This window comes from Sceloporus undulatus, chromosome 5 (assembly GCF_019175285.1).
Source record: "Sceloporus undulatus isolate JIND9_A2432 ecotype Alabama chromosome 5, SceUnd_v1.1, whole genome shotgun sequence".
In the NCBI taxonomy this organism is placed as follows: Eukaryota; Metazoa; Chordata; class Lepidosauria; order Squamata; family Phrynosomatidae; genus Sceloporus; species Sceloporus undulatus.
The window spans coordinates 129,931,202-129,944,477 of NC_056526.1; the positions used below are offsets into that span (position 1 = coordinate 129,931,202).

The window sequence follows — 13,276 nt, forward strand, 5'->3', positions numbered from 1 at the left end:
CTTCCTTGGCCACTCAGTCATCCTGGGAGTAGCAACCAAGTAGCTGGCTACGCAGCGGCTGAGAAGCCTCTTGCCTATGCTAGCCTTGTGGCAAAGGCATCACTAGGTGGCATGGGGGTGATATCAGGGCTACCACACTAGCAACACCACTGATGCTCCCTAAATGTCTGCCTTTTGGAGAAACAGGCTGTAGCATTACTGTATCTTGTAAGACATGAGGAGCTCAGCAGAAGAAAAGGTGTGACCAAATACTGGGGCAAACAAGGCTCCTCTTTTCCCTGCCCACTGAGATTCAAACACCCTCTGGGGGAAGACGAGGACATGGTATGGCCTGGCCCCATCTGTGAGAGAAGGAGAAGCAGGCAGAAGAACCAGGGAGCAAATGAGTGTGAGGAAGGCTGATGTCTGCCATTGACACAAGAGACTTCAGCTTTGGGACTGGGGTGCAGGAGGAATCTAGGTATTCTTCATCCTCTTAACTCCCCAAACAGAAGGCTGTTGTTCAAATGGAAGACAGCAGCCTCCAACTTCAAGAGTAGGGTGCAGGAGAAATCCAAAGTTTTTTCCTCCTCTTTAGGAGGAAGGCTATTGTGTCAATTCTGCTTACTGCTTTGGGAGCTGGAGACTGCTGTCTCCTATTGACACACCAGCCTCCTACTTTGGGAATTAAGAGGAGGAAGAACCCCTGGATTCCTCCCGCACTCCATTCATGATGCTGGAATCTCTTGTGTGAATGGGAGGAAGCAGCCTCTAGCTTCAGGAGTTAAGATAACAAAGAAGTTGTTTAGGAGTTGTATATGTCATAACTCTAGTCATTACATTCAGCAATATAAAGAATTGTTATGGTATAACATTAATACAAAAAGAATTATTAATGATTCTATATGGTCTGGTATGGAGGAGGTCAGTGGGGGTTGACACCATGAGTTATTGCATTAAGTGACACTAATCCTAATGATGCCACTGCCTTGCAGCAAAGGCCAGTGCAGGCAAGGTGCACCCTAGGTGACCAGATGTAATGGGAGAAGCTTTTCCCCAGTGAGGAAGAACTCCCAATCCTTTTTATTCTGATATATTAGGAGGAACTTCCTGACAGTAAGGGCTGTTTGACAGTGGAATGCACTCCCTCGGAGGGTGATAGAGTCTCCTTCCTTGGAGGCCTTTAAACAGAGGCTGGATGACCATCTGTCAGGGATGCTTTGATTTGGATTTCCTGCATGGCAGGGGGTTGGACTGGATGGCCCTAGTGGTCTCTTCCAACTCTACGATTCTATGATTCTATGATTCTATGAAGTTCAAAACACACTGCAGAAATAATCCAGTTTGAGACCGCTTAAACTGCCCTGGCTCAGTGCTAGGGAATTCCGGCAGCTGTAGTTTGTTGAGACATTGAGTCTTCTCTGTCAGGGAGCTCTGGTGCCACAATAAACTACAGTTCTCAGGATTCCCTAGCACTGAGCCAGGGCAATTAAAGCGGTCTGAAACTGGATTATTTCAGCAATGTATTTTAGACCTGAGTTGACAGGGGCACAGCTCGTGTGTGTGTGCTCTACACTGGTTCAGATGTAACCCAAAAGCCAGTATGGTAAACCATGGTTCAACCACTCCCACCATTCTTACTTGGTTTATCTAAGTGGCTTGATGGTAATATCTGAATCAGACCAATGCACAAATGTGAAATAAAGAATGAAATGACACAGTCCCATGTGCTACACAACAGTAAAAAAAAAATGTTTTTTTTAAAAAAGCCCAGTTCCACAACATGCAGACTGCCAAACTGTTTCTGACAGCCTGAGTCCTCAAGCTAACCCCTAAGCCCCCTCAGCCACTTGGCCTTCTCCCAAGGAGATGGATGGGCTGCAGAGGAGGAAGTGTGTGAACACTTGCCCCCTAGCCTTCTCCACAGCCCAGCTTTCTCCTGAGGAAGAGGCTTGAGAGTGTGTGTTCGCCTATCCTCCTCCTCTGCTGTCTCCTCAGGACAAAGCTGGGTTGTGGAGCAGTGGTGTCATTACTGTTGATGTCAGCTGGTGGAGGCAAACTGCCTTATTCTCCCCCCACACTGCCAGACCTTTGCCCCCCCAGGCCCCTGGAGTCCTGTGTAGCTGCTGGAGTGTGTGATTCTGAAGGCACTACCACACCCTGCCAGACCTATCTGCAGCCCAAAGAAGTTGTCACTAGGTTTGGTGTCACCTGGTGTGTGTGTGTGTGTGTGGGGGGTGGAACTGCCTTGCCCCTCCCCACCCAGCCAGACCATCCCCTGGGCACATCATCCTCTCAGTCTTCAGAGTCCTGCATGGCAGCTGCTGTGTAGGACTCTGAAGGCTCTGCCACCCCTGGCCTTCAGAGTCCTGCTGGACTCAGAAGGCGGCTGCACCCTCCCAAAGGTTTTCTGATTCCAGTGTGATGGCAACCACCATGCCAGACTCAAAGGGCAGCCCTCTCCATGGGGGTACCACTACACCAGGTGACACCCCGCCTTGGCTGTCACCCAGTGTGGTTTGCACTGTGATGGTGATGCTACTGAGTTGTTCAGGTCTTTCCTAGACAGAGGGTGACAACTGAACACGCCTTCTCTCTAGTTAGCACCTTCCAGTCTCTCTTGGAATAAGTACTTGGAGGAAGGCCTCAGGTATTGATCTCAAGGTACAGGCAGGTTCATGACAAGAGTGGTTTACTGTCAAGTACTGGAGGTATTTGACTGGATTCTGCAGGAGCTATTTTCTATGCAAAAAAACTGTCTCTCACCTTGCTTTATTGCTCTGAGCTTTGGGGTTTGCCATATAAATTTCTAAGGGTGCTATTCAAAGTGGTAGTCCCGAGACTGGGACCAGTCCCTGAGCCACTGGTTGCCAGCCTCTAACAAGTTTCCAGGAATGGAGAAAAAAACACCCACAATTACAGGCACAAAAATGGAAAACAGTAAGCCTGAGAAGCACTGTTATATGCAATGCTAAGTGGGAAAAGAACAATCATTTCAATTGCCTGAGTCATTGCTGCATTTCACAGATTGACAGGAAAAGCAGCCGCATTAGCTAGACAGAGAGAGAAAATTAGGCTCCCTGGAAAACATCTGGAACCACATTATGCACTTTTTTTATGGGCCCCACCCTTACAGAGTAGAAATGTTGCTGCAGGAGGTTCACCTCAGCAGGAGGTGAACTGGCCTTGATAAAGGAACTCCCTTTGAATTATCTCTCTGTCTGCTCAAGAAAACCAAATGCAAAGTTTGACTCACTGCACATATGAGGCAGTCACATAGTTTTCATGGTAGCCATGAAGTCCTGAGCTGCCTTACACAAGACCACTTTATCATGAATATGAATATACCCCAATGCCACCAAACAGGGGGTCCCCAGTATGCTTCTTTACCTATGTTACAGTCCATTCCATGTAACAAGCTGGAGTAGGAGAGAAAAGAATTGGCAACATATTTTGTACATGAGGTACAGTACTAGTTTTGCATGTGCTGGGAGATTTCTTTCTTTTTCTCCACATGGGGCAAAAATCAAACATATGATTGGATGTCTGCTGGAGATACTACATGCATTTTTAGGTTCCTGAAACCCCTATGATGCAAGTCAGATAAATTATATTTTTGCACAAAATATTTTAAAACACTCCCTCTAGACATCACAGTCAAATACATTTATCAAGCTGCCAGCATATTCACATGCAATGTTTCTATAGGAACAATCAGGAGCTCCTGGGCAGATAGTTTCAAATGTATCAGTTGGAAGATTATCACATAAAAATGTTATTCTAATGCTATTAAGCAAGAACAAATCAATTGCGATATTAAAACATTTATTTTCACATTGGTTGCAATAATGGGGCATTAACGTTTCACAAACAGTAAAGAGTACAAACTGATTTTACATTCCACACGTAGGCAGAAGTTATCAGAGAAACAAATGGGTCTTCTCTCGACTCTCTTCACAAACACGACACAGGAATTGATTCCCAGGCAAACTGGGAGAGTGGGAGATTCAATTTAGGAGATTATCCTCCTGTTGCATTTTGGGATTTGCAGTTTAGGAAGGGCCATTTAGAATATTCAGCCAGAGAGCTCTTAAATTCACTGAACTACAAACCCCAAAATGATGCAGGAGGCAGCTGGAGCAGTAAAAGTAGATTAGCCCTAAGAATGTAGTGAGATAATCTACTCTCTGAAAGGTTTAATGAAGAAATATTAATAGCACTATTGAAACATGATTGCCTTTCACACATTTGCAACAGCGCTAATGAATTGTGATCGGCAAGCTATTGATGTTTTTTTTATCATCAATGAGTTATTCCACTAACATGACGCTTCCATGATGATACAAGAATGATACGAGGCCAATATTGTGTGAAAATCTTTGCCTTGGTCATGTAAAAATGACGGTAACAAATCTCTTCTCTAATGTTTCTTATCCGTGTGATAATCTTCTTAGTCCAACTGATAAGTGCATCATAAGTAAGATGGCAGGGACTAATGGAATGCTTTACAGGCAAATGTCTTTGCCATTTATAAATTAGATCTGAATGTTGTATACCATTCCTAGAACTGTTAGTCCTTATTAGCATTCACATTCTATTTAAATCAATTAACTGGAGAAATAACAGGCAATTTCCAGTCTTAAATATGCTACTGCTTAGCAATTTGGTATGAGCTACCTGTTCCAGAAAAAATAACTGCTTGGAGAAGAAAATACTGTGTGTCTGACTGTTCAGATATATCTATGAGCAGAATCTCTTAGTTTCAAAACTACCAGCCTTGCTATCACATATAAATAAACCATATGTTGAACACAAAAGAATTCTTCTTTTTGATGTTCATGAGCAAGCAACTAATGTGAGAAACATGCCAGATTAAAAGAGAACTCTTTATGTGGGTAACCCATTATAGTAATTAAACTTGAAATTCACATAAGTTAATTTGTCATTAGTTGTATCTGCATGCCACCTGTTCTTATTCAAGAGAGATAACAACCACTGACATAGCTTGAAAGAGAGAGTGCACACACAAGTAAGTGGGGCAGGATTCCCAAAGGCCACTTTGGTGGATAAGAGTGGGGAAGAAGGTAGCTATATATCAAAATCTACACAGCTTTAGCTCATGAACCAAGAATCAACCACACGGAGGACAAAACTATACCTACTCTGATAATGACCACATTTTAAAAAAAATAAATAAAAAACAGCTGCCCAAATCTTCGTTTCAACAACAACAACAAAAACTTTCCAAACCATCAGGAAAATGAACAAATCCTAAACTAAAGAGTATATTTCACATGATTAGCACTGGCAGTGCTGAAGGGGAGCGTATAAATGCTTTAAAAATGAATAAATGAATGAATATTAAAAACAATTCATGTATATATATGCTCGTTATTACCAAATGTTTAATTTGAATCCTTGAGGATTTCAGTACCTAGGTAGACAACAGCTACAAAAGAATACCATAGTGAACATGTCTTTCCCAGTAAATTAAATATTCTTACCCTTAATCTTGTAGTGGAGATTTCTGCCTTTAGAATATCAGGGTCATATTTAGTGCTGGAAGAAGAACTTGAGAACACTTATTTTTTTAAAAAAGAGGGGAGAGTAAAAAGAAAATTAGACATAGAAGATATTATTTCTATTCTCTAAGTTTCATGTCATTCTACAACTGTTAGATTAACATTATTTTCTAATGCACCCCTTTCCAGTAATACAATCCAACATGCTGCATAACAATAACAAAGGCGGGTTACACACCGCCATTAAAGTACGCACAGAGTGCGTACTAGGGTTTGGGAGGTGCGGTGCTTCCGCACCTCCCTAACCCTAATACGTGCTTAGCGCGTAAAAAATGACGGCGGCCGTTCCAGACGGCCGCCGCCATGAGGACGTCACGGCTGTGCCGCCTCTATATGGGGCGGCGCGGACATGACGTCCTCGCTCTGCACCAGGGCACCTAGTGCGCCCTTAGCGCGGACCAGGAAGGAGCTACATTTCGGAGCTCCTTCCTGGTTTGCGTCGCCGCTTTGCGTCGCTGGGCGCAGCCTTCAGACGGCTGCGCCCAGCGAAGCAAGGGAGAAAGGGGCCTTTCTGCTCCTCCCCCCTCCTCCCCCCCGCCGCGGGGTGTCCTTGGGGCTTGAAGCCCCAAGGACACCCCTTTTCATGCTGCAGGGAAGCGGCATTTTGCCGCTTCCCCGCAGCCTGAAAAGCGGTGGATCGGGGCCTCAGCGGCTGCCATTCTGGCAGCTGAGGCCCCGATACACCGGGAAAAGGGGCGGGTACAGCCCGCCCCAAATGGGCAGTCTGTAACCCGCCTAATTACCCAATACACACACACACACACACACTTTGTGTAATTTGGATTGTACTGAAATGTTAAACAGAAGATAATGCATGACTGCAAATTTCACAAGTATGTGGGTAACAGGTTTTTCTCTTTGCTGTAATGTTTAATGTTTTGAAAACTTTGACTAAGATTAAAATTAATCTGGAATTCTGTTAATTCTGAGATGTTGCATATATATATATTTCATTTTTACTACAAACAAGTGGATCACCCCCATTACTGTTGCCAATCCCACCAAATACATTTTCTTTCAAAGATAGTGCTTCTTTTCCATAAAAGAATGGTTGGTCATGGGAAGCAATGTATACAGTGCAACAGAACAGATAATGATGTCTACGATGGAAAATCAGGGGATATGACTTGGTGACAAAATACCTAGAGGATCATATTCTAACCCTCAAGCCCATCTGGGCTTTATGATGTTTAGAAAATGTTATTTCAGTTCCATCACCCTCTGATGTATGTCTACCATAGATTTTCTTGCTGAACACTCTCAGACTCTGGGACTTCCCACCAAGGGACAAGAGATGGGCTCTCCCCCTTCCTGACTTACCACTAGATGGCAATGAGCTTTTTGTTCAGCCTTTGGCAAATGACTACAATTGCAAATGATAAGGCTTCCTTACTTGCTAGTGTGCTTTTTACTGGTATGTTTTTAAATGATGTCTGAAAATTTTAATTCTAAAGAACATACTTTTTTGTTTGAATTGTATTCAAACTATTTTATTGTAAGTCATTTAGAACTCCATTTAAGGTGTGTGTGTGTGTGTGTGTGTGTGTGTAAAAATTGAGTAAATAACAGGAGGTAAGCCATCCTAGGACTGTTTCTAAAAAACTAATTGGCAAAACCTGGCATAAATTAGTAGTCAATCAATTTTCATATTTTTGACACATGCCAAAAGTATTGCACCCACTGAACAGCAGATTTGTTTGGACACACTTTTGTGATTTGTTGAGTAAAGCTAAATATCTATCCCTTTTGAGACTTGGACCTGAGGTGCATATAATGTGAAGCCAGGTTTCAGTGCTACAAGAATGAACTGAAGTGAGCCAGATCAAAGCCTTGGTCCTCTGCATGCTTCCTCTTGTATGTCTTCTCATGGGAGCAGGAAGGGTGTGTGAGAATAAGGATTATAGTTGGTCCTCCTTATCCATGGATTCTTTATCCACAGCTTCAAGCATCCATGGCTTGAAAATATTTTTTAAAGTATAAATTCCAAATAGCAAACATTGATTTTGTCATTTTATGTAAGGGATACCATTTTACTATGTCATAATTAATGGGACTTGAGCATCCACATATTTTGGTGTCCTTGGGGGTCCTAGAACCAAACCCCAGCAGATAACCAGAGCCCACTGTATTGCTAAATTTAGTTTCCTTTTTCCAACAAGTGTTTTTTTTAAATGTGCAAACCATAGACTGTGCTAGAAAACAAACTCAGATGAATTGACCAAACCAGCAAAACAATCCAAGGTTTGGAGCTGCCTTGTTCTGAAACTGATATGAGTCTTTTTTTTTTAAAGCTAGAGTTCCTGATTTGAACATAGTAACTCAGCTTTCATGTAAATGTGTCAGAAGGAATCCCTCTCCCCCTGTCACCAGGTTCATTCCAGTTCATGCTCAAAGCATAAATTATGCTTTAGCTAGACAGAATTAATGTTTCAAGCTTTAGCTTTGTGGCACTATAAAAACTAACAGTGACATTATTGCATATGCATTTGTGCAGCAGAACACACTGTCCAGCTGAGCTGGACATCTAATTTAGTTGGCACATTAGATTTTGTTTTTAAAAAAGTGAATTAAAGCTAAGAATCCGGGCGGGTTACAACAATAAAATACAACAAATTACAATAGAGTTAAAAAATCAAACCCTAGACCTACCACCTAAAACTGTTTAAATCTAGGGAATTTTCTAAATTTAATGTCCATCTTAGCTAATACAGTGACTGTATGTTTTACTTTGGCTTGGCTCTAAATCAACCCAGGAGGGCCTGTATGCTTCAAAAATGACAACAGACAATTTCCTGAGTGTCAACCAGCTCTCTGGTCAGTGAGTGTGGAGAGAAATAATTAACTGTGCATCTCAGAAAGCTGAAAGCTGCTATTTCAGCACCTCTTCTCTCCACTGAGCCTTCAGTAATCATCTTGCAGCTGCAGAGACACACACAATGGCTAATCCAACAAACTATATTTTGTTTCTTCCCCCTTATCTCCTAGATTTTGTACTACCATGTACCAACTCTTGATTAAGAGTTTTGGAGAATCTGAAAGCCTGGGACATTTGCATTTTAGTAGCCTTAATTCTGCATTTCATTTACTTATGAACTACACAGCTTAGGGTAGGTCAAAACAGTGCCTTGTACGTCTCTCTCTCTCTCTCTCTCTCTTAAACTGGAAGACTGAAAAGAAAAATCACCAAAGGAGGCATGGGTGGTATTTTATGGTACAAATAACATATTTCTCAGCTACTTACAGCTTGTACGAGAGCTAGACTTCTCCTTGTAAGCATCATTCAACCGTACATATTCATCCAATGCAAGTGCCAGTCTCTGTTCTTTTACATGGTACAGTTCCTTTTGAGTGTTCAGTGCATCTTGTGCTACTGTAAGGTAATCCTTAAGCATTTTCTCTTGTTCTTGTCTCCATTGTTTTCTTGGATCTTCTATCTGTGTGGTTTCTGTAGATATACAGTTGCAAACCATTTTAGTTGGTTAAATAAAACTTGTAAAGCTTAACAATGTTTAAGTCGACAAACTTACAACTTAAATTAAAAAAATATTGCTAGTTTTAAGTGATACTTTTATTCAGTTGAACCTTGAATCTCTGTATTATCTCCCATTCTTGCCCAGGCACAACTAACACTTCAATAAATTCTGTAACCTTTCACTCATCTCTATATCAAGCATGTTGGAACCGAGATATTTTTCTAAACTAGTAATGAGGAACCTCTATACTGTGAGCCAAATTTAGTCCACAGGGCTTCCCCCATCTAGTCCACAGGGACTTGGACAAGGCTCTACGCTATCCCTGAAGCCCTACTTCTCCAAGAAAGGAAAATGGGTGGGACAGAAACTTTGAGAAGTGCTCCCTGAACAATTGCTTAGCCAGCCCAAGGAAAGGTAAGAGGTGTAAAACTAGCTGTGCAATAAGCTGATGACTTAATATGCCCAGTTAAGTCATGCTTGGGCCAAGGTACCCAAAATGTATCTTCCCAAATTTTAGGATCTTCAGGGGACTTCTTCCTCCCAGGCCCACCACCATCACAGCTATGTTTGGTGAGGACATGGAAGAAAGCCTTCTCAGTCCTCCCAGGCAGTGGAATTAGATTGGGTAGGATTTATCTCTGCTTTCTTTCTACTGGCAGGTAAAGACCATTTTGCTTACCCATAACAAAACTTTTGATTTTAACTGGACATTCAGTGGAGTCACTAGGGTTGGTGTCACTTGGTGCAGGTGCCCCAAAAGGGCTGCTGAGGGGGCAGCAGCAGTGATTGCCAGACCCTTCCTCTCTTCCCTCCTGCTGCTTCAACTGCCTGTCACCCCCCCCAACCACCCATTACGTGGGATCAAAAAGGGCTTCTGGGTAGCATCAGTGACCTCCCCTCCATTCTTGCTTCCTTGTTTGCCCAGCTGCTGTTCACCCAGACTTGGAAAGGGCTGCCAGGCGTGGGCTCACAGCCAGGCAAGTGAGGCAATGGGGGGAGATGGAAGGGCCACACACTCACCCCTTCTTCTTTCCACTTCTTCACAGCAACACAGAAGAAAGGCACTGACATCAGAACTGGACATCACCACTATGTAGTGGGAGAAGGGCCCAACTGATTGTCACTCCCCCACCCCCCCACCCCCGGTTTTGCCATAAGTCAGAAACTGCTTGAAGGCACACAGCAACAAATCAGTGCAGTGCATGGTGTTGTGAGAGCACTAACAGCTTCCAACCACTGCTTTTTTCTAAATCAGAATAAAATGAGACGTAACAAATATCCTATCCTTTCATAACACAACTGCAGAGGAAAGATACTTAGGCGGGTTACAGACCGCCGAAAAGCGGCGGCCTGCACCCGCCCCTTTCCCAGCCGGATTGGGGCCTCAGCGGCCAGAGCGGCAGCCGCTGAGGCCCTGATCAGCCGCTTTCCAGGCTGCAGGGAAGCGGCAAAAAGCCCCTTCCCCGCAGCCTGGAAAGGGGTGTCCTTGGGACTTCAAGCCCCACCCGCGGTGGCAGGGAGGAGAGAAAGGGGGGGGGGGGCCCCCCCCGCGTTGGCCCCTTTCTCCTCTGCGTCGCTGGGCGCAGCTGTCTGATGGTTGTGCCCAGCAACGCAAACGGCAAAAGGAGCTCCGTTTTGGAGCTCCTTTTGCGGCCGGGGAAGGGCCGCACTATGCGCCCTGGCGCGGCGTGACAATGTCACGTCCACGTCGCCCCATATAGAGGTGGCGCGGTCGTGATGTCGTAATGGCGGCAGCCATGTGGAACAGCCGCCGCCATTTTTTGCGCACTCCGCGCGTGCTAGGGTTGAGGGCGTCCAGAAAGGATGCCCCTTTCTAACCCTAGCACACGCGGAGCACACACTTTTAGGGCCGTCTGTAACGGGCCATAGTCTTAACTGAATTGAAAACCTGAGATTTTAAATTCATATTAAATATACAACAGTGTAAGACAATATATGACCTTTAAAACTGCACATTAAATCCCTTTCACCATTAGAGTAAAAATAAATGCTATGTATGAAAGCAAACTTATTCAGTGTAACCTGTGTGATGAAAATGTTTATAACATGTAGCTCTCACACATTACTTTACATCTTCAGAAGTATCTAATATTAATCTAAGCTCCTAATTTAAATTCTCTTCATCCCAACAACATTAGTTACATATCCTTCACTAGCACATTTCTCTCATTTTGCCTATTTAAATTATCGAGAGTGAACAGTAATTCAAAAGTGCCATAACAGAGACTTTAAATGTACATTTGGTTAGTTTTTGCTGAAGCAGAGGAAGGTCCCCTGTGAAAGAAATTGCCAATAATACTCGATAGTTCCACACATTTAATCTTTCCAGTGCTATATTTTGATGTGAATTCAAGAAGCAAAAATAAAAAAACAAAAAAACACAACTAGCTCTTTAAAAGAGAGAGAATCAGAATGCCTCCCTTGCCCATCATAAATTCAAATACCTTTTAGGTATGTACACTTCTGAAGAAAGTTGCTTCTAGACAAGGATTTACAGAGGGAGATGGTACACATTTTCACACAAGAAAAAAAAGTAACATATCAACTTTATATTGTTGACTTTCAGAGGCATCGCTACAGTTGGTGTCACACAGTGCTGTAACTCATGGTGTCACCCCTATGGAGCAGAAAGGGCTGCTGAGCAGTGGAGGCAGCAGTAGACTGCACTGTCCTCCTTTTCCTCCTGCTGCCTTGCTATTTTACCCACCTGGCCAGACCTGGGGGGTTCAGTGGTGTGGACCACATGGGGAGACACCCCAGAGGGGGATGACACCTGTTGGGGTAGATACCCTGGAGGAAGGAGCCTGCTGCCTTCTGGGTCCTGTGAAGCAGTGTCCATGTGGGACGTGGAAGGCCGGGTGGGTGGGTGGGAGGTGGCTGCTTTTTGGGTCCCACGCAGCAATAGCCACATAGGACTTGGAAGGCAGGGTGAGCCTGGGAGGTGGCTGACTTCTGGGTCCCTTTCAGCAATGCCCACGTGGGACTCAGAAGGCAGGATGTGGGTGGAAGATGGCTGCCTTTTGGGTCCAGCATAGCCATGGCCATGCAGGACTCAGAAGGTCAAGGGGTGCTATTCTATGCACCGCAGCAGCACAGTGTGCCACGTGCCCTTTTGGCACCGCCCCAGAAGCCCTGCCCCCCAGAAGCCCGATCTCTCCTCACCGAATGATACATTGGGCAGTGGGAATGGCAGACTGTCTCACCCTCCCTTTCTTCCTGCTGCTTCACTTGCTAGCTTGCCCAGCCTCCTGGCCAGACCCAGAAAGGTCTGGAGACAAGACAATGGAGATTTGGGAAAATTTCTCTAGGCTGAGTAAACCTCTTGAATTAGCAACTAATCCAGGATCACTAATAATATTTGGGACCACAGTGCAGGGTTTACCACTTTACCAATGGCTTGTCTTTCTGAAGAACATTGCTCTCTACTCTGCTGATGGAAAAAGCATATACACATCAACTTTAAATTCTTATGAACCAGAAAAAAAGCAGCTTCAGCAGGAAGGCTGTTTCTACTGAGAAAATTTGAGGTGCTACATTTTTATAAAAATATTAAGTTATACACACCATTACTGAACTTAGTACGGCACTTTGGGCTTGACCCCTGGCATTCAAATCTGGTAATTAGTGGAAGTTGTTGAAAAATTGCAAACAGCTCCAACTTTTTCATTTCCTGCCCATTATTTTATTTATTGGATTTAGTTCTCATCTTTCTCCCACAAATAGAACTCAAAAAATTTACAACACAGTGAATAAACTGCATATAATAAAAACATAAAATATAGGGATAAAAAAATTAAAAAGGGATTTAAAATATAAGGTAAAAAATTATCTATATAGCTAAAATTTCCTTCCACAGTTCTTACCAAAGATCTGCCTGAATAAAAAGGCCTTTTCTGTTGGTAGAAAGAGAAACACAGAAAGGGCCAGCTTAGGTTCCCTTGCTAGGAAGGCTCAAAGTCAGGAAGTGGCTACCAGGCTATCCCTTTGTCACATCACCAAACATGGCTCCAAGGATGGCAAAGGCTTGACAGTTCTTCTGACAGCCAAGTCCTACTGTGCTTCATACATCATAACTAAAATGTTGAATTGTGACAAGACAGTCTTTCCCCCCACATTTTCTAATGTACTAATATTCAGTGTGGTATAATACTATACTTATTTAGAGTGCTGAATTAGGATTGAGTTGTAAAGATATTGGGTAACCTTGGGCTAGTCATTATC

The 13,276-nt window shown here is 43.6% G+C and overlaps 1 protein-coding gene across 1 annotated transcript in view; it reads right to left on the reverse strand.

The window, feature by feature from the left end:
* Positions 1-13,276, reverse strand: part of WWC2 (WW and C2 domain containing 2) — a 176,434-nt gene that overhangs the window by 79,188 nt on the left and 83,970 nt on the right. Inside the window, 2 exon segments of the mRNA XM_042468382.1 lie at positions 5,484-5,560; positions 8,803-9,006. Of these exon segments, the coding sequence (XP_042324316.1) occupies positions 5,484-5,560; positions 8,803-9,006 (281 nt within the window).